Genomic DNA, 27,109 nt, shown 5'->3' on the forward strand with positions numbered 1-27,109 from the left:
GCTTAAGCATGTGATATTTGGATGATTAAGTAGATGGAGAAAAACTAGAAGCCATTTGAAACCCTACATTTTTACTGTCGTTGTATCTGGGTATAAGTCATCTCATGTTGATGCCACAATTTCATGTGGAGGTGGTAGTCCCAACGACCGAACGCCGCGTGAACAAAGTGGCCATTGATTATTGATGAGACTCTCCGCTGATTGTCGACGACAGCCGTTGCAGCTACTCCGTATAGTACATTCCACCATCCGCAACATTTGGACGCTCCCGGTAGCTCGCAGCTAAGCTTCTCGTGACCAAATAAATCGGACCTCAATGTTCCAGTCTGGGTGGTGCCCACAGCTATTCCGTGCTGAGGATTCTATGAATGTAGTCCTTGAAGTCTGAACCCCAGAACTCGATGATGCTGCAGCACATTCAAATAAAGAACAAATACGTGCCAACGGCTTTATGTGCCTCAGCCCCGTTATAAACGAAATAAACAGAGAAGACTGAAACGTCGGCCAGGCACGGGATAGCAGTAAGCACCACACAGGCTGGAACATTGTGTTCCGATCTATGTGGTGTTCCTTGCTGTCAATAGAAGCTTAGCTGATTGCAGATTATGGAATGCTCCATACGGAGTAGCTGCAACGGCAGTCGCAGACAATCAGCTGTATCGAGTGGAGGGTCTCAGTGAGAGGACGGGTGGCACCGGCTGACACTGAGCCAGGTAGCACTGAGTGCCTATGATGCTCGATATGACAAGGCGAGTTATTGGCGCCTTTAAATAAACAATGGCCACGTTGTTCCTGCGGCGATCGGTCCTTTGGACCGTTACAAGCGGGTCTGAACAACATTCATACAAACACGGTAGCAGACGCGTTAATTGGCTACCGGGTGAATGTAGTCCTTGGAGAACGACCGCCACCCATTGCACACGAAGAAATCGACCTCCCCCGGCAAACCAGAGTAGTTCTGGCTCAATTACGTTCCGGCAGATGCAGCCGCCCCAATTCCCACAGATCTAGGATTGATGCCGACGTGCAAGATGTATGTCCCGATTGTAACCAGGGACCGCACGATACACGTCACCTGTTTAACTGCCAATTCCCACAGATCTAGGATTGATGCCGACGTGCAAGATGTATGTCCCGATTGTAACCAGGGACCGCACGATACACGTCACCTGTTTAACTGCCCGGCCACACCCACTCGACTCAGACCCAGATCCCTGTGGACGCACCCCATCTTAGTTGCGGAGTTCCTGGGTCTTGACACTCAACAGAATCAAGCAGACGAAAGATAGAACACAATAAACTGCTACAACAACGAGCTTGCTCACACAGGAGCTTAACGAGGATTGCCACCTCCACAGGAAAATGTGGCTACAACAACAACAACAACTGAAACGTCTATGGGGAAAATCAAGTGAAACAAGTCATTCCGAAACTTGGTTTTAGAAACTGAGGAAGAAGAGGTTAGGTTGGGAGAGAATGATATCCAAATGCCTTTTGATATCCTATGAGACAACCAGATGGACAGTTGTTATTTCTCCATATTCTCTCTCCACCAGCCATTGCTTAAATTCCGAGCACCTTCTCCTCTACTTCAAGACGGTTTGTCAACTTACCATTTAGATTATATCAGAAAGCTTGGAGCCTGTTTGGAATAACCTTTCAAGGTAAGGTTAGGTAAGAGCAACCTCGACGACCTTAAGTTCTTTCTGTTCTCCCTAGAAGAAGGTAAAAAAGAAAAATAAGATAGGGAAACACAGACACATACAAAAAGGAAAATTAACGCAAAAGATACAATAGTAGGGAATCAGATAGACCAGGGAGAAACTTTCGCTGGTGGGAGTATGGTCCAGCCAAACGAACCAGGCCTTTAAAGAAATCCAGAATGGCAAGAGTACTTAGTTCATGGAGGGAATCCAGGCACAGAAAATGTGTTCACCCGTTATTCTGTGTCTTCTCGCAATTGCAGAGCAGTGACAAAAACGTGCTCGACTATCTGCAAGTCCTCCTCGAAATACTGTTCCAACAACCCATGCCTCTGCTGCGCGGCTATCGTATAAAGCATCCACCCTACCTGACAGTCCTAGGTCACTCGCAGCAATGTAATTAAGTCGCCGGTCTGTTCAGCTGTTAGATCACTTCTAGACCCCTGCAGGAGGGTGGACAGAAACTCTGTCACTTTTGATGACGTAACAGTCACTAATCCGAAGAAATGTGATGGGTTATTGAACATCCAGACAGTGACAAGGTAAGGAAAGGACCCATTTATCGTATTCTTGGTCTCCAAGCCGATGAACAACCATCACAACTTGCCGTGGACGAAATCACTGAAGAACTCGAATGTATGTACCAGGAGTCATGTACATGCAACAGATCGTCAACCTGCGATACGGTCAGTCATGCCACGCTTTTTGATAGCCTACACGTCTCTGCATCTTCGACTAAAACGTTGTTTCAAAAGTTATATGTGTCGTCGCCAGTCATTTGTGGAATGTAGAGATAAGAAATCGAAGCCCCGTAGAGTCCAACGGAATGAATTCAGGAACCCTTGGCGGAAAAAGGCGTTCACCCATTATTCTATGACTTCTCGTAAATGCAATGACAAAAACTTGCTCAACTATCTTCAACTCCTCCTCATCATCGCATATCCTGCAGAAATCTGGCCCCTTGCGTCCAGCGTGGTGTGGACCTGAAATTTCAATTACCAGCCAAGACTCCCATCAGTAATTAGCAGTTTGAGCAATGTCCACTTTTGTCAAATATTCTGCCACAGTTCCTTCTTTAACAGTTACTGATCCTAAGAAATGCGCTTGCGTTATTCAACCGTTTATTGAGAATGCCTAGAGTGACAAGGTAAGAAGGATAGCCAATCATGGTATTCGCGGTCTCTGAGCCGATCAACAACAACATAATTAGCCGTCGACGAAATTACTGAAGAACTTGAATGTATCAGGAGTCGAGTGAATATCGAGAAGTCGAGTTGATACCTCCGGCACGGTTTAACCTCAACCTATTCTCTATATCGCACCCTTTAGACGGCATCGAGATCGTATCATATGTGAATGATTGTGCTATCGTCGATCTTGCCATTTACCTTTAAGGAATTTGTGATTTCCCTTCACACTGTTCACTCCTTGGTCAGCAGAAATGAATCTCCAGTTTAATGTAAGAACCACAGGCTTAAGGATTTCAACCACTAACTATCCCAAAATACTTTGTGTCGCTTTTAAAAGCCTTTATAAATCATCCGCGAATGCCGCTGCAAATTGCGACAAGATCTGGAGTAGAAACAAGGTCCTCAAATAGCGTGCCGGCAGCACTTGGGGAGCTGACAAAGAAACCTTGTTGACTGCATACAAATCAATTAGCATGTCGGTAGTAAACTATGCAGCCCCGTTGTGGTCTCGCTCACTGAGCAGCACGCTGTGAAATAACATTCATATCTGCCAGTATAATGCCCATCGCACTGCGACGGGCTACCCATGCGAAGGCACAACTATATGTTGTCTAAGCAATATCTACTGCTATCGCAGAGACCTTTACCATTTTGTTGATAGGCTCCTAAGCCCAGATAAGGCATCCACCACAACGCCTTTTCCCAGCATAAGAGATGAATAACCAACTTTTAAGTTTCTACCTTCCCCAATCGAAGGGCAATCTTCGTTTTCATTCACCCAACATGAAGGTGCAAAGACTTCAGATTGAACATGACATTCAGGGCCTCTCTACGGGCACTCCTCCACACCCCAGATATCAGTAACGATTCGTTACTCTTTATACTCTCGATCATCCAGAATACAAATTTTCAAAGCCCGTTGCCAGACCATATACCCATAGGTGAGATTCGGCCAAACCACTGCCGTAAACATCCAGTGTACCATTCCGGCCTTAACCTTAAACTCGTTCCTATGGAGTTGCTATAGCAGTAGTCCGCCACCAGCAGCCTCCAACACCCCCTCCAGACGGTACAGATATCGCATCATATGCGGACAATTGTACGATCATAGCATCAGGCGCCAAAATACTTGGCGTCACATTTGACAGCTCTTACACATTCTCCCCATATGCCCCAGCAATTTGCGATAACACTTGGGGCGCTGACAACGAAACCTTGTTGACCATGTATAAAGAAATTGGACGGCCTATAGGCGTCCACCACCCAGAAGCCTTAAGGTAGATCTACATGGTATAGAGCTTTAGGTTCAGTGCTTCAAGAGAGCCCCTCTATAGATCAAGAGGGGTTAGACGACATTCATGCAGGCACGGTAGCAAATGCGGTAAACAGCTAGCGGTTGAATGTGGTCCTTGGAGAACGAACACCTCCCTCCCACTCAACTGAATCAAGCAGACGAAAGATAGAACACAACAAACAACAACAAAGTAATACCCCAATCCCATGGCAGCCGGCTGTACGTACCGGATTGACCCGATGGAATCCTCCATCGGCAAGGGCTGCCGTCTCGGTGTAAAACACACTGCTACAACAACAACAAAGTAATACCCAATCCCATGGCAACCGGCTGTACGTACCGGATTGACCCGATGAAGTCCTTCATCAACAAGGGCTGCCGCCTCAGTGTACAACAACAACTTAATCCCTGCTACAACAACTTAATCCCTGAGGTTTATACCAAGCCCTGGGCCACATCAATAGTTTCCTAAACTCTCTTTGAACGAGGTCCGTAATATTAGAGACGTACAGACCACCCAACACGATGACAATGTAATCGCCAATCCCATGGCAACCGGCTGTACGTACCGGATTGGCCCGATGAAGTCCTTCATCGACAAGGGCTACCGCCTCAGTGTACAAAACACTGCTACAACAACAATAACGTAATCCCTTCAGACAACGACTATCACCCTCTCTTTCTCGTAGGACTTGGGAGCCCCATTGATATACAGAAACTACAAATATGGGGATAAGACCCCTACTTACCGAGTTCATTTAATCAGTCATAATTATTGAACACTCCGCCAGTGATGCATTAAGAAATTGGACTTTCAGCATCGTATCAACCCAATTCAACTAGGGAGGGGGCGATTTGCCATAAGCCATCTAGCGTCTGAAGAAGTAGGATACCCACAACTTGTTTTTAATATGCCAGCCCAGTCTGGTCTGAAGTCCTTGGCTGGGGGATATTGCAGCTTCCAGCCTTGGGAAATGTTATATACTCTTTCACCTATCAAAGTTTTCGAAAAAATTAATTTTTTTATATATTTAAAATAAAAATATTTATAAGTGTATTCAATATAGTTTTTGTTTTAAAATACATTATATACAATTTTAATTACCACAAATATAAAATAAAATAAATTTAAACAGCATTCATTGGCTGTCCTTTCGGATATGCCAAGATTCAAAATTCAGTTCTGATACACAGTGTACACATGTAGATGTGTGCGTGTATAATAAACACCATTTATACTTAATGCTAAACATTATAATACATAACATTTTCTTAGGAGCTAATAAAAAAATATATTTTCCAACATTGTGTTGATTTAGTAAAATTTACTGTTTTTTTTTTTCAAATTTTTTGGTTAGGAAGTTTTCTTGTGTTTAGCTTTTCAATCTTTGGAGGGTATATGTGTGAAACTTTTTGTTTATAAAAAAATAGATATTGAGCACATGGACATTGAACATTTTGGCCATAAATATTTTGGATGAGCCTTCATAAAGGGAAGACGTTTTGGGTTTATTTTTGTAATACTCTAAAAAGAGAGAGCTAAATGTTGCTTCCAAATAAAAGTTTAAATTATTTTTCGTTCGATTTTCATTACGAATTGGCATCCAGGAAGAAATTTAAAGTGACCAAACTTATGCAACCCAAGGACCAGAGTAATATAATCACTAGCCAATGGGAGCCGCGGAAAGGACTTTGGAAATCGTTGACCACACCGCTGCCCAACAATTCGCGACATGTGTTGCGGGCATAGTACACCAAGGCTATGGGTATTATATATTGTATAGCAGCTCCAGCATAACTTCCGGTAAAGGCCACCAAACTGGTTAAACTTTCGGTGAAATAGGTGATGCAGAAAGGTGGCACCACAGCGAGCAAAGGGAATAAAATGCGTCGCACAAAAAAATTGTAAGACTCGAAGCGGGTCATATCCAAACACAATGTTTGTAGGTTATTTCTTAAGGTTATGGCAATGATGGGAAAACTGGCCGATAATGTAAACACCGGGAACAAGGCCAGGAAATAATCTATGCCAACCAAGAGCTCAGCTGCAAAACTATGATCTGCCGTTTGGTCGGGTATGAAATTCAATGTGTACAAGTCTTCCAAGCGTTCGAAAGCAAAAATACCCGTCATGGCCAACAAGAGATAGAACAAACATATCACCAGATAGTCTGCACATAAAATACGGCCCACCGACTGCTTATCACGTATGGGAGCCAAAAGACTTGGCAACGAATGATGACACATAAAGGAATATACACAAGCTCCAAACAGAGCTGGTATGCCGTAGATATTCATAGACACCGGATGACCTTTGGCACCATCGGTAATGAGCAGCTTCAAGGCTATGGATATCATAAAAATGAAAGCTGGCACCAAAGAAAAAGAGAGAGAGAGAGAAAAAAAATAGAAATTACATTCGGTCTTTTTTTTTACTGCTGTCTACTTACCACACCATCTGAAAATGACTGTTATTATTTGCAGATATTTTGTTTTTTGTACACTAAACGCCGCAAAGGGTCCAAAAATGCATATGAAACCAACCAGAAATAAACGATACACATTCAAGCGTGTAAGTGTATGATTTTGCCAGCATTGTTTAATGGCATCTTCTTCGGTTTCATTGTTAGCCGTTGACAAATTCCAAGAGGAGTCCAGGTCAAAATCCATTGTTGTGGTGGCATTTGGATGATCACTGTGAAGGTGGAAAAGAAAGAAAAAATTTAATATGATAATAGAACTGCAAGATATGTAAAGAACGGGAATCTATTATAAAAAAATGAAAGTGTTGCGCTTTGTTGGTTCCGAATATACTCAAAAAGTGGCTGAAACTATTTTCATGAAATTTTTCACAGATGGTAGAGCACACCGAACAGGTCAATATGGGACTCAAATGAAAGGTATTAGCTCAGGACAGAGCAGCTATGACTGCAGCTCGGAGCATGGGGCTGTGTGTTGTACGTCCCACATACTTCCCCCATCCACTTCATCTCCTAATTCAACAACCCGGCACAGAATAACAATGATCACCGCACAGGCTGGAACTTTGAGCTTCGGCCTGTGTAGTGCCTGTCAAAGTCACGAGAAGCTAACTTGAGAGCTATCAGGCGCGTTCACAGGTTGCGGATAGTGGAATACTCCATACGGAGTAGCTGCGACTGCAGTCGCGGATAATCAGTGATATCGAGTGCTCGATATGTCAAAGCGAGTTATCGACGCCTTTAAATTACCAATGGTCATAACGATCCTGCTGATGATTACTCCTCTGCACCGGAACAAAATGTCCCATCTATGGAGCTGGGCGCCAATAGGTCACCAGAGGTCTTAACAAATCGTCGAAATTTGACACCCCATGTCAACGACCCACCCAGGATGGCATTAATGGGTTGCCAGGAGACAAAAAAACGAAGTCAAAATTAGTATAAAGATGAAATATTTTGTCAATTTCATTCAATATAAGCATTTTAAAGATCAACTACTAAGAATTTTGTAAAAAAGTAAGTAATTCAATACAAGAATTAAAATTTGTATAATAAATTTGACTTTTGGCAACGCAGCTGAAGTTGGGTTGACATCCACAATCGATCCATAAGTTAATGCAATTCTAGTAAAACGGCCTCGGGAATAAGGCAACGGATATAACGGCTTTCGTGTATGGGCACGTCCTTACAGTTGCTACAATCCATGAAACGTAACTAAACGACAACTCCGGACTTCACAACTGCAAGGACTACAGCACCAAAAATAAGGACAGAACAAGTAAAAGTGTGCTAAGCTCGGGCGGGGCCGAATCTTAGGAACCCACCACCATGGTTTCTGCTAAAAATTTATACAAAATAAATTTTGTTGCCAAAAATTAAAACTTTTAGGAAGCGAACAAGGATTATCGAAAGATCGGTTTACATGGGAGCTATATCAGGTTATTGACTGTTTTGGACCGCATTTGGCACAGTTGTTGGAAGTCATAACAGAACACTACATGCAAAATTTCAGACAAATCGGACGAAAATTGCGGCTTGTAAGGGCTCAAGAATCCAAATCGGGCGATCGGTTTATATGGGAGCTATGTCAGGCTATGGACCGATTTGGGCCGTACTTGGCACAGTTATTGCAAGTCATAACAGAACACTACATGCAAAATTTCAACCAAATCGGACAAAAATTCGGGCCTCCAGGGGCTCAAGAAATTAAATCGGAAGATCGGTTTATATGGGAGCTATGTCAGGTTATGGACTGTTTTGGACTCATTTGTTGGCTCAATTGTTAGAAGTCATAATAGAACACTACATGCAAAATTTCAGCTTAATCGGACAAAAATTGCGGATTCCAAGGGCTCAAGAAGTCAAATTGGGAGATCGGTTTATATTGGAGCTATATCTAAATCTGAACCGATATGGCCCATTTTCAACGATCTACATTGATATTAAGTATCTGGGCAAAATTTCAAGCGGCTAAGTCTACGCGTTCGACCTCTATCGTGATTTCGACAGATGAACAGACATGGCTAGATCGACTCAGAACGTCAAGACGATCAAGAATTTATATACTTTATCGGGTCTAAGACGACTATTTCCAGATGTTACAAAGGGAATGACTAGATTAGTATACTCCCATCCTATGGTGGTATGTATAAAAAGGAACTATGGTGGGCGCATCGAGTTTATAATTCATCGATCAGTGATACATAGGACGATCCAATCTGCTCAAAAATTACAGTAAGACTATTTTGAATCCATTGTTGACAAATCCGGCGACACCGACCTATTTAAAGTAAATAAGCCATCAGTATCCTTTTTCTGTGGTTATCGCCCTGTATTGGAAAATTGTTATTAGGCGAAAACTGCACAGTCCTACATGGGAGACTTTAACGCTTACCATAGTCTCTGGCACTCAAACCATGATGACGAACAGTTGAGCATTGAACTGGCAGAACAAATAAACAATTTCCCGATCTGAATAAACTTTGAACCCCGCACGTACAACAAGATGAACCTGAACTGATCGGACTTTAGAGATCCTAAAGAACGTATTCCGAAGAAACCTACGTCCTTTTGATGTGTGTTGCGCATGAAGATTTTTCGCTCAATCTTAAAAAATCGCTTCGGAAACATGTTAGAAGACCTAATTTTCCGGTCAAAGCAGTGAGATTGAGTCTACAGTGAAGTCTCCAGCCATGGAACAAAAATCAAGTCGTGATACCATTCAATGGTCAACAAATATCGGACCCGCAACGGTGCGCAATCATTTTTTATAAACAATGTAAAACAGACCGTGATATCCTTTTTTTTTGCCGGGTAAGTCCGATCTCTTTTCTATCCCCGGTAGCAAAGCCACTTGAAACGCTTCTCCTGCCTGGTTTGAGTTCATACCTACTTCCAGCTGATCATCACCATGCATTCCGTAAAATGTACAGCATAATAACAGCACTTAAAGCAGTCATTACACATACCAACCGCTGAATGAGGAATGGGGAAAAGATCCTGTGAACAAACCGTCCTCGTGACCCTTGACCTATCAAATGCATTTGATACGTTAAATCACTGGTCAATGACGTCATCGAGTCTGATCTCCCAAACTTGACAAAGAGGTGCATTGTAAATTACATGAATAACAGATGACAAAAAACAAACCTGCCCAGGAAGACAAGAACAACTCTGATTCAATTAAAATATGGATGGTATAACGAGCTTAACTCGTATCGTTCGAAGTTAGACGCTACTTTCCATAACATCTGGGCATGGCAGTCGATTGTACGCACCGTATTGATCTGATGAGGTCCTTCGAAGAAACCAACCAATCTTAGTGCAGAATCACTAAGTACCGCTCCAAAAAGGTTAGGTTAGAGTGGCAGTCTTTAGAGAAGCTCACTTACACGGACTCGCCATTGGGATACCAGAGTAGCGTCAGGCCAAAGCCTCTGATGGTAATCGAACCCATAATCCCTATACGGGTTGTTGTTGTAGCAGTGTGTTGTTCACCGAGGCGACAGCCTCTGACGATGAAGGATTCCATCGGGACAATCCGGTACGTACTATTGCCTGCCATGGGATTGTTCCCATACTGTTAATCAGTTCAAGCTATCAACTCCGCTACCAGGCTACCGACCAATCTGCCTATTGAAACGGCCATATTTCTGGAGCTGGATCTGGGGACATTTGGAGCTTTCAGGAATGGCGCTTAAATGGACGTTTTGATACAGACAGCTGCCCGCATAATCAAACTACATTAAGCTTATCTTATAACATACTACACAACTATTAGTCATAGAAAATTTCAATATATGCATGTAAGTAAACAATAGAAGCAAACATTTGATGCCTACTATTTCGAAACGTTTCAACAACGCCATGAGAGTTTTCTATCACCCATGAATGAATGTGTGAAAAATAAAACACATGCCACCAGTTAAATGTTATAACTTTTAAATCGATTTGAGCTCTTTTGCCAACAACTAAACAGCCGACACAGTTTACTTACCAAAACAGATCACGCAAACTCTTGGCAACAGCGGCTGAATAAATGCTCAAATCTCCATACAAATAAACGGAGATGCACAAATAGAATAAGACACGACCGACGTCATTAAAAAATAATGAGGCCATTTCTCCCAATTCAAATTTTTCATCCAGTTTATAGTAAATAAGCGTTGAATGTTGAGCATACAATGGCATACGTTCCAGACGTGCCGTAACACCAACTTGATGTTGATGGGATAGAAGACCTGCAGTGGGATCGTCCGTTTCGCTTCCAATCTCATTTTCAGTTGCCACCGAAGTCTGGCGAAGATCTTCACGGGAATCAAACTGCAAATGGAAAAGGGCAATTTTTTATTGCTACTCTACTTTGGCATATAGTTTCCTTAGTTTCTAAGGACGGGCACAAAAAAGGGATGCCTACATCATAACTACGTTTAAGAACCTGTAAATTTTGCCACGTTTTAACAGCATTGGCAGCGGCCATGCTCTCAATGATGAAAGTCACTGTTATGAAAGATATAAAACATAGCAGTACAATGACAATCAGTGATAACAGCCAGCCTGCCTTGGCGAATACTCCAGGAAGTGTAAGGGCACCTGTCCCCACTATCAGATTAAAAATGAATATGAAACCGATCTGTAATCAGAGAGACTTAGGTTAGAAAAATTTAAAACACTGAGTCATAAGGTTCAACTTACCCATGTTGGATATGAGGCAGCAGGACTATTGACACCCACTACCAGTGGACTGGCACTATCAGCTCTTTCGGGCATTTTGTTGAAGACCAATGGTTCCCAGACAATTTATGACCGCTTTGTGTGGGTCTGCAATTGATACTGTTGCTTGCTTCGAGGCGGCCAATTTTATGTTTTATTTTTGCACCACTGATATTGTTTCTTTCCTCGGTGTGATGGAATTATTGAAAGTAGATAAATGTTCGTGGATGTATGATTACACTCGGCTGGATGGTTAAGTTCAAATCATCTTCATGACCACCAGCATCGTTGAAGTTGCCCCTATATTGCGCCCGCGGTCTGCTTTGTCCGAGGCTTGGCTTGAGCGCTTATCTTTTTTTTGCTTTACTAGCTGCTACTGCCGATGTTATTGTTCTGTATTTCAAGTGAAAATCATCACTCAAATGTATTTGTTGTTACTCTTTAATGCGCTTTGATTTTTTTCCTTTGTGTGTACACAAACATTTCTGCATATACGTTTCGCTTTGGCCAGTTCCCGAGTGTTTACTTGACTTTCTATTTTGTTGTTGTTGCACTATAGAGATGACAATTCCATCGATAACTGATTTTGCAACACATAGTTGCATTTGTATACACAGAGAGAATTGAGTGCTGTTTTTATAGGCTACTACTACTACAAAAACACCATGCGATTGCTAGTAATAATAAACCGACTTTTTTAACCAACCAGTTTTCGGGTGGGATAGAGTTGCCACTATCTCCGGAGGCCACGTACCAGGGTGTGGTTCTTGACCAAGAACTGAATTAGAAAAATGCCGTGGAAACTGTCAGAATGGGAATGAATGCAGACGGATCATGGAAGGATCACTGATGAGCACCGATCGTGCTACTGAATCAGTGAACCATCCCCACAGCCGCCTTTTTGGTAGGGTCAATCCTTTCTACGAGCGCCAGCCAAGGCTTTCTGTTCCCGGAGCTCTGAGGCGCGGACCATTGTGAATCCACATTTTCAATACAGGCTTATCTTTGGACTTAAGTAGGTGCATTTTTTCTGTCAGCTAACACGCAGGGGATGTCCCCTGTGAATGCAGTGCTATATATCTCGATATAGCCCCCATATATACCGATCTAGCGATTAAAGTTATTGAGCCCCTAAAAGATCAGATAAGAGATTATCATCCGATTTATTTGGAACGGTGTATATAGCTGCCATATATACCGACCTTCCGATTAAGGCCTGATTTGTACTCAATTTCACTGAAGTTTAGAACAGTGAGTTTCTTAAAACAATTTTCCCTTTCCCCTTAAAGCAGCAAAATTTCCAAAAAAGGATTCGCGAAAAACATGTGTCTTCAATCGTGGAGAACGAATATAGTACCAGCCAATTAAATAGAAATAAAATCCCATAATGTTAAGACCCCCATCGACTTGTCTCAATTGCATGGTATTGATTCAATGGCAACTCTGTTTTCTGTTTTATTTGCTCCCAACTTTCGTAAACATAGGATTGCGTATGTTTTGAAAATAGGTTAGAAATTAAGCAGTCCAACTGAGTGATCATCATGTCCCGACCAATTACATTTGTAACCGGCAATGCGAAAAAATTAGAGGAACTAGTGGCTATACTTGGACCTAATTTTCCTCGTCAGGTGATATCGAAGAAAATCGATTTGCCTGAGCTACAAGGTGAAATTGATGACATAGCAATTAAGAAATGCAAAGAAGCCGCAAGACAAGTGGATGGTCCGGTGCTGGTCGAAGATACCTGTTTGTGTTTCAATGCTTTGCAAAATCTACCAGGTTTGTAAATTTGAAAACTAGAAAATATAGACGCAGTTTTCTGAAAGAAAAGTTGTAAAATTCAAATTTCGTATGCCACCTAATACCTAACTTGAATATAAAGGTCCAGGCTCTAAAGACTATTGATGGAAAAAACTATTGTGTTTCCAAAATTTTATTTTTGCGATTTCACCGCTAGCTGCTCTATTTTGAATTAAGGCAATAACTACCCTCTATCATGATTTATTACAGGTCCTTATATTAAATGGTTTTTGGAGAAATTACAGCCCGAAGGATTGCATAAACTTCTTACCGGTTGGGAAGACAAATCCGCAAAAGCTGTGTGCACTTTAGCATTTTCCGAGGGAAAGGACAACGATCCCATATTGTTTCAAGGCATAACTGAGGGTATCATTGTGGAACCACGTGGTCCCAGAGATTTTGGCTGGGATCCTATATTTCAACCTATTGGTTATAAATTGACATATGCAGAAATGCCAAAGGAGGAAAAGAATAAAATATCACATAGATTTCGTGCTTTAGATGCTTTGCAACAACATTTCTCAGCGTAAAGAAATCATGTTAAAATTGTAAATGTAAATAACGAAGAACCAAGAGTAACATTAAACGAAAGAGTTGTTATTAATGTTAACAGAAAGATCACACTGGCCAAGGCGAGCTCCCATCCATGAAATCTGCGGCAAGAATATCGTTGGCCCCATTTATGATTAAGGTGTCAAATAATGCAACTATACTATATTTTAAATACTAGAGTGTCTATCAATACGTTTAACAATAAACACAACGTTTTCAAGTGAAATAATATGTCTCTTTTGGTTGCCTATCGCAGGAACTAAAAGCAATCACATTCAACGTTTGTTTCTAATTTACAAGGTTGTTTTATTTATCATCAATGTTTTATTTATCTAATCAGCTACATTCATACACATATAAACTCTACAGCAAAGATAATGTTTTTATCTTTTTTATAGAAAGAGAGCAGAGTTTCATCTAAGAACTACTGGCACTTGGCTCGGTTATATGGGTTTTAAGAAGTTTGGAGCACAATTCTTGAAACTGATGTCAAGAGGAATATACAAAGGAAATAAATAGTCCAGAAATCCCGGCACGGGTATAAATGAGCACCACGTTGCTTGGTTTACGTCCACAGATTGCGGATAGTGGAATGCTCCATACTGTGTTGCTGCAACCACCAGTTGCGGCCTATCAGCAGTATCAAATGGAGATTCTCAGTTAGAGGCCCGGTGCAACCGGCTCTTGCTTAAATGTTCCCGCGGCGATGAGTCTTATAGACCGGTACGAACTTGCTCGTTTATAAGAGCTTGAAAAGGATCGCCACCTTTAACAACTGTGAAATGCTCTATACGGAGTAGCTGCAACTCTAGTCGCGGATAATCAGCGGTATCGAGGGGAGATTCTCAGACAGAGGCCTCGCGGCAACCGCTCTTATTTATAGGCGAGTTATTGGCGCCTTTAAATAACTTATAGCCATCACGTTCAAGCGGCAATCGACCCTATGGACCAGAACCAGCTTGGTCACCTTAAGGAGCTTGACGAGTATCGCTATACCAGGGAAATATGTGACTGTAACAAAAGTAGAGGAAACCATGGGTACCGAGACGAAAATCTCACCGGTGAGAGTATGGTTTAGCCAGCCAATTTAGGCCTCTACAGAACTTCAGAAAAGAGGAAATCCAGCACGGAAGAAAATTTTAACCATGTATTCTGTGTTTCCTCGTAATTTTTTATTTTTAACATTAAGCGAGACGCTGATGGTCCAATGCTTCCCCAATCAAACCTCTTTTTGACTTCCGGAGTTGGACATGGTAAAACCAAATTCCAACCCTAAGTCTGAATTCGTTATTCTTCAGATAGATGTCTTCAGAATCAAGCTGTCACTCCCCGTACAGTGTTTTGTGGAAAGAACTTTTCATATTCAGCTTCACCAGCAGGGTCCGGTTCATACCGTCGCCATACAATTTGCTATGTGTAAAATTATAGTTAATACTTTTCTGTAATCTCAAAAGCTGGGCTTTGCTGGGCTAGATTAGGTTGGTGAATCCTGAAGGGTTGGGGGCATTTTTCACTTCTCTGGGTTATTTCATTTAGATCAATTAAAAAATAGTGTGACTTTTTCCACATACCGCCAAATCAGTGTAGGGCACACAAGTTTGCCTTTATCTTAAAAATGTCTTCAAATTCAGTTAAACAAACATTTACCGCCAGTGAAACGAATACAAAGACCCTAAGAGTGATGGGAAAAGGCTTTGACAATGGTGTACTTTTTAAAGGCAATGAGATACAAATTAATGTCTTATGGCTGGTACGATGTTTGTTTTCGTAACAATGGTAAAATAATACATTTATTAAAATTTTACTATAAATAATGAAGCGACGTTCTAATGAATGAAATCAGCAAGGTTTCATGCTTTATTTTTGTAGTGTTTCAAAAAAGTAACCGTGAAAAACGAGTGTTTACACCTGTGAAAAACTAGTATAAATAGTACCAGTCTTTACTCTACTCATAAATGTGCCAAAATATTGTACTGTACCATCACTATTAAAATTTAGAAACAACAACAAATTGCATAAGTAAATAAATTCTCTCATTCTCTTTCTTTAATTTCGCTCAGCTGTGGCTCTTCTGCTGAGCGTTGTGATTTTTGTTTACGTGTCTTGACGTTTCACATCTTTTCGCCGGAACTTTCCTATCTAAACCATATAACATTAGCACGATAGCAACTTCCCAAGGAAGATGGTTTATTATTTACTGTTTATTAATAATTAATAGAATAAAAGCACGATAAAAACCACCGTGGAAATAACAAAAATTAAATTTGTACAGCTGTTTTACAAGTTGGTTAAGACCTTGAGTTTGTACAAGTTGCAACAACAATCCAACTTCACAAAGGGCAAAACGCAACGAGCACAACAAAAGTAGAAAAAAGAAGAAAGACGGTAAACATGAACATAATAAGTAAGTAGACAGAATACAAGACATTTGGGTGTCGCTGCCAATGCCATCACCAAGCCAAGTGCAACACCAATTGGAATTTATTTTATCTGTGCAGTATGTTGAGGTGTTCACTTGGTTTTCTTGTGATTTGACTAAAGAGTTCGTCAAGTGTTGTTTGTGTGTGTGTAGGTGGTGGCGGCATTGGCAAAACGATGAGAGATTTAAGTAAACTTTGGTTAATTTCCTCAAATATAGTCAATGCAAATCATCTGAAATACATCAGTTTGATAACTTTAACGCTGCAAAATGCCATATTGGGTTTATCTATGCGCTATGCGAGGACGAGGCCTGGTGATATTTTCCTCAGCTCAACCGGTAAGTTAGAGTCAATCCAAGTCACCAAAAGAAATAAATTATGTGGAAGATTGCATAAAAGAACAAGATTAAGGATACTGTGTATAGGTATAGGCGTCAAGTTTGGCCGGAATGAATTTTAAACATCCTCCAAACATGGAAGTTTGTCTTCCAGATTTCTTTTTACAGGCAGAAGCTGAAAGAGAATAATTATGTTTGAGTCTGTAATAGTTTTTACAGACTTTTTGATCCGAAAAAAATAAAACACAACAACAAACTTTCAAACTAATTTAAGTTCCGAATTGAACCACTTTATTGACTTGCTTGTTGCTAACGAGAAAGACTAGTAATTATATGCAAAGCTAAAAATGCAATTGCAACCAAAAATGCAACTGCTTTTATGTATAAAAAAAGGCTTCATGTACAAAAAAGGTTTATGTACACACACGCACACATACATTAACGTGCATCCCCAATCTAATGGAACAGACAGCGGCTAGACAGCGACCAGACAGACATGCGTAGGCGTGTGTGTGAAAGTGCATGCGAACTTAGATTCTTAGGCAGGTAGTAAAATTGAGATGATGCACAAAACAGCAACAATAACTTGCAAACAATTTTTGGGCATGAGCAACAGTCAAACTAACAGGGCCGGACTTGCAGTTAACATCCTCCCCCCGTTGAAGGTCTTGGGGCTTCAACTGATTCACTTATCGGCAGTACGGCTAGTTTGGTTATGGCTCGCTTAAAGATTCCGCTACTTGTTCGAACATTCACCACTCGAACTATTCCGTCTTCGCCCTTTATAGTTTCCTCCACTCGTCCCATTTGCCACTTTAGTGGGGGCAAATTTTCATCTTTTATTACGACCATGGCACCAACAGATATATTGTCACTTTGAGCCTGCCATTTGGATCTCTCTTGTAGCAGCGTTAGGTAGGACGTACTCCACTTTCTCCAAAAAATCTGTTGCAATTCCGATACCCTTTGCCAACTGTTGAGACGACCGAAATTTATCCATGACATATTCGGCTCGGGTATTGAAATAAGTGGACCACCCACTAAAAAATGGCCAGGCGTCAATACATCTAGGTCCTCAGGGTCCTCGGAGAGCGGGCACAATGGACGAGAGTTTAAGATTGCAGAAATTTGGCAGACTAGTGTGCGTAGCTCGTCGAAAGTAAGTTTGTTTAGGCCAACTGCTCGATAAAAATGGAATTTAGCAGACTTTACAGCCGCTTCCCAGAGGCCACCAAAATGTGGGGATCTGGGTGGAATAAATTTCCAATCAATGCCATCATCAAGACATTGATCATGAATGGCATTTAGATGTGATTGCCTCGAAAACATCTGCTTTAATTCATCCAACTCATTTTTTGCGCCCACAAAATTTGATGCATTGTCTGACCAAATCGTTTTGGGTTTGCCTCTCGTGGCAACGAAGCGTCGAAGCGAGCACAAAAATGAAGGTGTTGATAAATCCTGGACAACCTCGAGATGGGTTGCCTTTGTTGAAAAGCAAATAAATATGCAAATATAGCATTTCACAGGAGGGCGGCTCTTCACCTCCGACTTGTAAAAGAATGGCCCACAAAAATCGATTCCAGTTGTATGAAAGGCTCTATTTGGCCTTACTCGGTCTGAAGGCAAATTTCCCATGACGTTTTGGAGCAATTTCGGCTTCATTCTAAAACATCGGACACACTTCGAAATAATGGAAGCTATCAGCTTTCGTCCTCCAATTGGCCAAAATTGCTGTCGAATTGCAGCCAGCAAACACTGAGCTCCGGCATGAAGTAGCTTGTGATGAAAATGCATCACCATTGATGCAGTAAACGGATGCTTTTTGGGCAGAATAATGGGGTGACGAGCATCAAAGTCCAGGGTTGAGTTTTGGAGACGCCCACCAACTCGAATTAACCCAAACTCATCAATAATAGGTGCCAACGAATACAACTTGCTAGACGATGCAATTTCCTTATCTGATTTCAACGCCTTGTATTCCTCAGAAAAATGTACAAGCTGAATGTTTTTAACCAGGAGGCGAGTACCAGCTCTAATGTCGTCAGGGGTTAATACTTCGGTATGGGCACTCAATTTGGAATATACAAATTTAGAAACATACGCAAAAATTCGTTGCATTTTCAAAAAAGAATTGCGATACTTACACTGTATCGACAAATCAGTAAGAGAGGTCGTCAACAATACATGTCTTCTACGCTCAGGTAAGTCATCCACATAACTTGCAGTATCAGGCCAGTTTGATGCTTCATTCAGCAGGAAGTTTGGACCACCTTTCCACAGTGATGAATGGAGTAGCTCCCCAGGTGTCGCACCTCTCGACAAGATGTCTGCTGGATTGAGTTTTGTTGGAACGTAGTGCCAGGTAATTCGAGTCCCATATGACTGAATTCGAGAAATTCGATTGGCAACGAAAACGTTGAAGTTGGATGGCAGCTCTCGAAGCCAGGACAACACCACCATCGAATCGGACCAACAATGGATTTCACAGTGAAAATCTAGAGATTTCACCACAGTATCAATCAGCTCAGCTAGAAGGCATGCAGCTGAAAGTTCGAGTTTTGGTACAGTGAGCGTCTTCAATGGGGCAACTCTCGATTTAGAGCACAGAAGTTCAGATTTAATGACGCTGTTGAATTGGGACCTCACATAGACACATGCGCCGTAAGCAGCCAAGCTGGCATCGCAGAAACCATGAATCTGCAATGATGCCGACGCCATTGAAACATGCCGTGGAAATGTGAAACGGTGCATCAGATCGAATTTCGAAATATATTCAATCCACAATGAATGTAGTGATTGAGGCAAGCTTTCATCCCATTGAAGATTGAGTTTCCACAGATGCTGCATAAACATTTTTGCCTTTGTAATGACTGGACCAATCAAACCCAATGGATCGTAAAGGCGGGCAATCGAAGATAAAATGGACCGCTTTGTCACCACCTTCCAGTCATCAATGGGGGTAAAAGAGAAAATGAAATTATCACTCTGGGGATCCCAAGTGAGCCCAAGAGTTTTGGTGACATCTGTACCGTCATGAAATTTTAACAATGTTTCACAGTCTTCTGCAGGAACATCCCGTAGGGCATCTGGATCATTGGAGCACCACTTGCGAATCAAGAATTCGCCCTTTTTAAGCAAAGCTGTTACTTGATGCCTTATCTCTTCGACCTCTGCTATGGTATTGCCACCAGAAAGCATGTCATCTACGTAGAAGTCACGTCGAACCACTTTGGAACCCAGTGGAAAGTTCTCTTCTTCATCGATTGCAAGTTGATGCATTGCACGGATAGCCAGGAATGCAGCGGGCTTTGTACCATAGGTGACTGTGTTCAGTTTATAGGTTTTGATATCATCCGCCTCGTTCTCTCGCCACAGAATGCATTGGAGGTAATCGTCAGGGTGTGACACTCGAACGCACCTGTACATTTTACAAATGTCTCCACTAAGGGCCACCTTAAAGAACCTGTACCTCACCAAGGTATTGAACAGCTTTGGTTGTATGGTAGGGCCGGAATGCAAAATATCGTTTAATGATAGCCCAGTTGCGGTTTTTGCCGATCCATCAAAAACCACTCTAAGTTTGGTCGATGTGCTGTCCAACTTGTGGACACAGTGGTGTGGCAAGTAGTACTTCGATTCGGGTACCTGTGGCGAGATTAACGACATATGGCTTAATGTGGCATACTCACGCATAAAAGTTGTATATTGAGCCTTTATTTCTGGACTCCGACGAAACTTTCTTTCCAAAGACATTAGACGTTGTAATGCACGCTGATATGAACCACCAAGTGATGAGACACCCCTGCTTTCGATTTGCGGCAGCCGAACAGAATATGACCCAGAAGGCAAACGAACGAAGTTGGTTAGAAAATGATTTTCGCAGTAGAGTTCATTGTCAGATCTGGATTCATCATAAACAAAGTTGGTCTCGATTTCCCAAAAGGATTTGACGACGGTTGAAAGCTTCTCTTCTTCTTCCTCAAGCTCGGAATACGACACAGCAAGTGACCAGGACTTACATGGCTGAAAACTACCACCTGCTACGACCCAGCCGAATAATGTTTTTTGTAAAACAGGGAGGTTGACACCAATTTTTATTTGCCCCACTGACATCAGATTGAAAAACAATTCGGCACCAATTAACATGTCGATATGATCCGGCTTGTTAAATGCAGGGTCTGCTAATTGAATGTTCTTGGGCATATTCCAGTTGGAGGCATCGAGATTTATTTTTGGCTTGTAGTCAGTGATGCTTGGTACCACCATGGCAGCGAACGAAGTGGTGAAATCACTATGGCATGATTTCACAACCAAATCAACAGATTTTTCAACCAGCATACTTCCATCACCTATGCCGTAAACTGTGGCTGAGACTCGATTACAATTTAAGCCAAGAGTCTTTGCAAAACGATTTGCAATCATGTTCAACTGGGATGCAGAATCCAAAATTGCTCGACACGGCACAAAATTCCCAAACTTGTTTTTGGCGAGGACAATAGCTGTTGCCAACAGGACGGTTCCACCCGTGGTTGCTGACCTTCCAGATGAATCAGCTGACGAAACAAGAACTGATTGGGATATAGATGGTTCCACTACAACAGATGGCTGGGCTGACGGCGTTTGGTCCATATGCAACATTGTGTGGTGTTTTGAAGAGCATTGCCTGCAAGAGCCCGAATTGCACTTTTTTAACACATGGCCCTTCCGAAGACAATTGAGGCACAATTTCAAACGCTTTGCCTCTTTGAAACGAAGAGATGGGGAGAGATTGCTGAAAGGTGGACAATTGACAATGTAGTGGTCCATTGAATCACAAAAAGCACACAAAGGGGAAGAGCTTCCAGAGGCCACATGTACGTGGCGATTTTTAAATGATTGCTTTTTGTTGTTTTGCTGAATAGAGCCGGCACAAACCACGGAATTCTCCAAGTTCTCCAGCATACGACATCTTTGCTCTAAAAAACTTGACATGGACTGCCACGACGGCAATTCATTCACAGCCAGGCTCTCCTCCCACTTAATTTGGGAATCTCTATCCATTTTAGTGGCAGCTAAATATACTAAGAGCCCATCTGCAATTTGGTCTCTACTGGCAATCGTCTGCATGGCTCGCAGGTGCGAATTAAATTTGTCACTAAGCTGGCGCAAACCAATGGCTGGGGAAACTTCCACAGCTTTCAGCGAAAAAATGGCCTTTATATGGGTCTGAAAATTTAACAATTTATTATCAAAACGATTCTTCAACAATTTTACCGCTTCCATATAATTTCTTTCGTTTAGCTCCAACGATGAAATTGTGTCCAAGGCGGCACCTGTTAAGCTTGAGCGCAGATGATGGAATTTTTCCAGGTCACTTAGCTCTGCGCTGCTGTCGACAATTGTTGAGAACAGTGAAAAGAAATTCGGCCAATCAGCATAAGCTCCACCAAACTTTGGCAACTGGATCTCTGGTAGGCGTGTTTTGCGTGTCGAGGATGAATTTTCAGAAAATGGACCTCCATCAACAGAAAATTGGCGCACAGTCGAAGACCGGGGATTTGATTCCAATCTACGGATGGAATTCATCTGTCGAGTCAATTTGGCCTTGACATCCAAATACAAGGCGGTAAATTTCATCCTTTCTTCACTTTCCATTTCGGCCGTTACCATCTCTTCCAATGCTGACTGAGCCTCTTCGAATGAGGCGCCTATCTGCTCTACATAGTCAAGACGGACGGACAAATCTGCCTCATCATATTCACTAAGCTGCGCCGTTGTAAGGGATTTTTTCAACATTCCCAACTGTTTCAGCATTGATGCAATTTTTGTCATGTAGGGCAATAAATTTTTTGAATTTCCGCCATCACTTGTATTGTTGGTAGGCTCTGTGTCTGGCATATTTTTTCGTGGCAATTTAAACTTTTTCACAAACAACTTTTGAATATAAAACAAATATTATCCGAGTTGATAATATTTTTCTAGTGATCACCAAGTAGATCACGTCGGGGTCACCAATGTTTGAGTCTGTAATAGTTTTTACAGACTTTTTGATCCGAAAAAAATAAAACACAACAACAAACTTTCAAACTAATTTAAGTTCCGAATTGAACCACTTTATTGACTTGCTTGTTGCTAACGAGAAAGACTAGTAATTATATGCAAAGCTAAAAATGCAATTGCAACCAAAAATGCAACTGCTTTTATGTATAAAAAAAGGCTTCATGTACAAAAAAGGTTTATGTACACACACGCACACATACATTAACGTGCATCCCCAATCTAATGGAACAGACAGCGGCTAGACAGCGACCAGACAGACATGCGTAGGCGTGTGTGTGAAAGTGCATGCGAACTTAGATTCTTAGGCAGGTAGTAAAATTGAGATGATGCACAAAACAGCAACAATAACTTGCAAACAATTTTTGGGCATGAGCAACAGCCAAACTAACAGGGCCGGACTTGCAGTTAACAAATTAGAGGACATTTAAGAAGTAATTTTTTTAAATAATCGGTTAAGAATAGCATCCTGTAGATGCATAATATTCAAATCAGAAGAATGGTTGTTGTTGTTGTAGCAGTGTTATGCACCGAGGCGGCAGCCCTTGCCGATGAAGAACTTCATCGGGTCAATCCGGTACGTACAACCGGCTGCCATGGGATTGTTGGTAGTTATATGTATGAGATTACGGACCTATCCTTCAGTTGCTCAAGAATATATATCGGTTTATACGGGAGTTTGTTAACTGATTTGGAACTGTCTTGAATCGTATGGTGGATGTCACAACAGAAAATCCTATCGGATAACAGTTGCAATCTCTAGACTCACAAGAAATTTGATATGGAAAAGGAGCTAAAAATTGCCTGATTCAACCCACTACACTCCCAAATACCCTATATGAAGAAAATGTGAGAAATATGGAAACGATTTATTTATAAGTTGGGAAGATAGGGTGCTCTCGGTAGTCAGGCGATAGAAGCCTGAATTACAAAGAACTGTCCTGAACAACTATTCCAGTTCGTTAAAAAGGACAAACATAACAAGTGAGTTTAAGGATACTGGATGTCTCGCCATGGCGAATACATGACCAAGGTCTCCAACCTGTCTCTGGACACTCTTTTCTGTCAATAGCCTGAATCACTATTTCTCCCGAACCTTTCCATGTACTGAGCATCATAATGGATTTCGCAAATTACACAGCACGGTGACTGCATATTAATTAAGGTCTCAATCAGATCAAGTCATGCCGTGGGATGGCAATACTGGCTCTTGATTTATCAAAGCTTTCGATGCGGCCAACCATGCTGTTTTTGAGGATATAGCTTACATAGCGCTTCCGTCTTCCGGAAGCTTGGTCTTGTAATACCCCGGCCTTCACTCTACTTCGTCTGAGGGGTCCAAGATGGACGAAGGGATTGCAGCAGTGGTTTCAATTCAATTCGTAGGACTAATGGAGTTATAGTTGTAGTGCTTGTTATGATCAAATAATCTATGTTCAGGGCATACAAAATCGGACCTTTTCGAAGAGCGTAGGAGAACAACCGCATTATCGGGCTATGTTGGATAGCAAAACATCGAAGAGCAATGGGAACTAAAGCTGCCGAGCCGGATAATTGATTCACTATGGCAACAACCCTTATTCTGGACCTAAGGAAACATGACTTCAGTTTGTTGATAGCGGTGTGGACTGACAGTTGGAATTGGAGTCCTTCATTGGCAAGGGCTGGCGCTTCAGTGTACATTTTCGTCCTTTTTTCGTCATGGGAGAGGCACATCCCGGAGTGCTTTCTCCGCACGCTTCAGATCTTTCAAAATGCCGCTCTTCGAATTGCGACGGGCTATCTCCTCAGTTCTCATGTGGACCACCTTCATCAGGAGACAAAGATCCTACGAAGATCAATCCCATGGCAGCCGTACCATGTACCTCCCCCAATACGTACCAGATTGACCCGATGGAGTCCTTCAACGGCGAAGGCTGCCGCCTCAGTGTACAACACACTGCTACAAGAACAACATAGATTCACCCGTGCGAATACATAACTACATGCTGTCTAAGCAATACTTTCTGGGATGTTATCGCAGGGACCATCCAAATCATTATATGATGGATAGGTTTCCAGCGCCTAGAAGTCTTTAGGTGGATCTATATGATCTAGAATGTGATGTTCATCGCTCCTAGAGAGAACCTTTAGATCAAGCGGGTCGAGACAACATTCATGCAAACACGGTAGCAGATGCGATGAATAGCTACCGGGCGTATGTGGTCCTTGGAGAACGACCGCCTCCCATTGCACAGAAGAAATTTACCTCCGCCGGCAACCCAAAGTAGTTCTGGCTCAATTACGCTTCAGCAGATGCAGCTGCCTCAACTTCTACAGAGCAAGGATTGATGCCTACGAGCTGCACAGCCAGACCCAATCGACTCAAGCCCAGATCCCTCTGGGTGCAGCCCACCTTAGTTCCTGGATCTGGATATTCCACAGAATCAAGCAGGCGAAGGATAGAACACAACACTCTGCTACAACAACTAATATTGGAATAAACACAGGCAGCTTTCGGACTACTATGGCGTTTGTGAGGACATAGAATTTGCCCGGCATATTTGGTGTCAATTCGACGCCTTCAATGAGAAGGGATGGGATACTACTCATTCTGGACATCATCTTGATTTACTAATTCCCAATCATAATTTCAATATTTTTTTGAATTAATAAATATAGGAAGGCAAACTTCACACATTCCTAATTTTCCTTCCAAATATTTTACAGGGGTTTTGTGCGGAGATTCAATAGCTTCAACAACTTTTGTATCAGTTTCAAGACCAGAATGAGGAAGAGAATATAGAGTAATGGGAAAACGCATTTTACCCTACGTGAATACTAGCCTCTTGTCGTTTTGGACTACCATTCTGATTACTGATTCGCTTAGTTTTTAAAATCTAGGAAAGCAGCCTCCACATATGCCCAATTTTCTTTGCAAATCTTCCACCTAATCCATGTGTTTTTTTTATTACTAAAAATTTTTTAACTCTATCATCTGCTTCCAGCTGTTCTCATGTCCGAAGTAGCAAAACTTTTAACTTGCCTCGTTTTGGTCTTCAACGAAGAGGGTAAAGATCTTCAAAAATTTTTGAAAAGTCTGCACAAAACCATCATTGCCAATCCCACGGATACGCTGAAAGTGTGTGTTCCTTCTCTGGTGTATATAGTACAAAACAATTTACTCTATGTATCGGCCTCGCATTTGGACGCAGCCACCTATCAGGTGACATATCAGTTGAAGATATTGACCACAGCCATGTTTGCGGTGGTAATTTTACGCAAAAAACTGCTAAACACACAATGGGGAGCTCTAGTGCTGCTGCTGTTGGGTGTGGTGTTGGTGCAATTGGCTCAAACGGTCACAGATGGTGCTGCAGCGGCTGCACAAACCACAAATGGCATTGAACAAAATCGTTTCTTGGGCCTTATGGCTGCCTTGGGTGCCTGTTTCCTTTCGGGCTTTGCTGGCATCTATTTTGAGAAGATTTTGAAGGGTGCCGATATTTCCGTATGGATGCGTAATGTTCAATTGTCTCTGTTGAGCATTCCCTTTGGTACCATCACTTGCTTTGTTAGTGATGCTTCGAAAATTTTCGAACATGGATTTTTCTTTGGCTACGATCTATTCATATGGTATTTGGTATTGCTTCAGGCTGGTGGTGGTCTTATAGTAGCAGTGGTGGTGAAATATGCTGATAATATTCTCAAGGGCTTTGCCACTTCATTGGCCATTATAATATCCTGTGTGGCCTCCATCTATATTTTTGAATTTAATTTAACCTTCAAATTCGCCTTGGGCGCTGCCTTAGTTATAGTCTCGATATTTTTATATGGTTATGATCCTAAAAAGCCCAATAACTCGGCTGCGCCTATTAAAATAGTTACTGGAAATGCAACGGGAGTAGGCCAACATCCAGACGAAGAGAAACTCTTGCCTTGAATTTTATCCATCGGCCGTTTTGGGGACGGATGGATGGATGGATGGAAGCAATTCGTGTTAGTGTATAAATGTTTAAAACAAATGTGTTTGTTTGTTTATTTGTATGTATATGTAAGTACTTATTGCTTAAGCTCTAAAGAAATGATTTGACTCCTATTTGTGTAGTATTTACAGTATTTTACAAATCATCATCATCATCAATAGTATGTCATAAGAACATTGATTTGAGAAATTTTTATTTAATTAAATTATACCTATTTTTTATATATTTTTTTTTGGCAAATTTTGGAGTACGAGCTTCAAGTTTGCTTCAATAAATTGTAACGTCAAATTTAGTTTGAAATTAAAATTCACTATTCAAATGTGCATGAAGGTCTACTTGAAAATCTCAAACTATAAACAACTCTACAAACAACCTATATATAATTGTATATATGTCTTAATAAATATAATATATATTTTTATTCAATGTACCAGTACAAATGGTTCTCTTTTTATATGTCCTTCGCCATAGGATGGGCCTATATCAATTCGATCTAGACATGTCCGTCTGTCTTTCTGTCGAAAAGCTCGCTAAATTTCGGAGGAGTAAAGCTTGGCGTTTGAAATTTTGCACAAATACTTCTTATTAGTGTAGGCCGGTTGGGATTGTAAATGG

General features: G+C 41.6%; 3 protein-coding genes across 4 annotated transcripts; 2 read left to right on the forward strand and 1 right to left on the reverse strand.

Moving 5' to 3' along the window:
* Positions 1 to 5,436: 5,436 nt before the first annotated feature.
* Positions 5,437 to 11,924, reverse strand: LOC106089635 (transmembrane protein 104 homolog). Of its 2 annotated transcripts, none has more exons than XM_013255551.2 (5): positions 11,363 to 11,924; positions 11,106 to 11,300; positions 10,665 to 10,990; positions 6,638 to 6,882; positions 5,437 to 6,556 (listed from the first exon to the last, which is right to left on the reverse strand). In XM_013255551.2, the coding sequence occupies exons 1-5, from the start codon at positions 11,435 to 11,437 to the stop codon at positions 5,778 to 5,780; spliced, it is 1,620 nt and encodes a 539-aa protein (XP_013111005.2). In that variant the 5' UTR covers positions 11,438 to 11,924; the 3' UTR covers positions 5,437 to 5,777. The 2 variants fall into 2 exon arrangements, with proteins under 2 accessions (XP_013111005.2, XP_013111004.2); XM_013255550.2 differs by having other exon boundaries at positions 11,085 to 11,300.
* A 929-nt stretch (positions 11,925 to 12,853) lies between these two features.
* LOC106089636 (inosine triphosphate pyrophosphatase) lies at positions 12,854 to 14,024 on the forward strand. Its single transcript, XM_013255552.2, has 2 exons — positions 12,854 to 13,159; positions 13,391 to 14,024. Exons 1-2 carry the CDS (start codon positions 12,922 to 12,924, stop codon positions 13,708 to 13,710), a joined length of 558 nt encoding a protein of 185 aa, XP_013111006.1. The 5' UTR covers positions 12,854 to 12,921; the 3' UTR covers positions 13,711 to 14,024.
* Positions 14,025 to 15,819: 1,795 nt separating this feature from the next.
* LOC106089637 (UDP-N-acetylglucosamine transporter) lies at positions 15,820 to 26,800 on the forward strand. The gene is made up of 3 exons (XM_013255553.2): positions 15,820 to 16,136; positions 16,371 to 16,490; positions 25,517 to 26,800. The coding sequence occupies exons 1-3, from the start codon at positions 16,124 to 16,126 to the stop codon at positions 26,449 to 26,451; spliced, it is 1,068 nt and encodes a 355-aa protein (XP_013111007.1). The 5' UTR covers positions 15,820 to 16,123; the 3' UTR covers positions 26,452 to 26,800.
* The last annotated feature ends 309 nt before the right edge of the window (positions 26,801 to 27,109 follow it).

The sequence above is a fragment of the Stomoxys calcitrans genome, chromosome 3 (genome assembly GCF_963082655.1).
Source record: "Stomoxys calcitrans chromosome 3, idStoCalc2.1, whole genome shotgun sequence".
Classification (NCBI taxonomy): Eukaryota; Metazoa; Arthropoda; class Insecta; order Diptera; family Muscidae; genus Stomoxys; species Stomoxys calcitrans.

Bases quoted from the DNA above. Each gene is read 5' to 3' on its own strand.
- LOC106089635 (XM_013255550.2), bottom strand. From the start codon at position 11,437: ATGCCCGAAAGAGCTGATAGTGCCAGTCCACTGGTAGTGGGTGTCAAT. The intron at 11,301-11,362 runs GTAAGTTGAACC...CTCTGATTACAG, and splicing joins CTGCCTCATATCCAACATGG to ATCGGTTTCATATTCATTTT. The intron at 6,557-6,637 runs GTAAGTAGACAG...CTTTGGTGCCAG, and splicing joins AGTCATTTTCAGATGGTGTG to CTTTCATTTTTATGATATCC.
- LOC106089636 (XM_013255552.2), top strand. From the start codon at position 12,922: ATGTCCCGACCAATTACATTTGTAACCGGCAATGCGAAAAAATTAGAG. The intron at 13,160-13,390 runs GTTTGTAAATTT...GATTTATTACAG, and splicing joins TGCTTTGCAAAATCTACCAG to GTCCTTATATTAAATGGTTT.
- LOC106089637 (XM_013255553.2), top strand. The intron at 16,491-25,516 runs GTAAGTTAGAGT...ATCTGCTTCCAG, and splicing joins TATTTTCCTCAGCTCAACCG to CTGTTCTCATGTCCGAAGTA.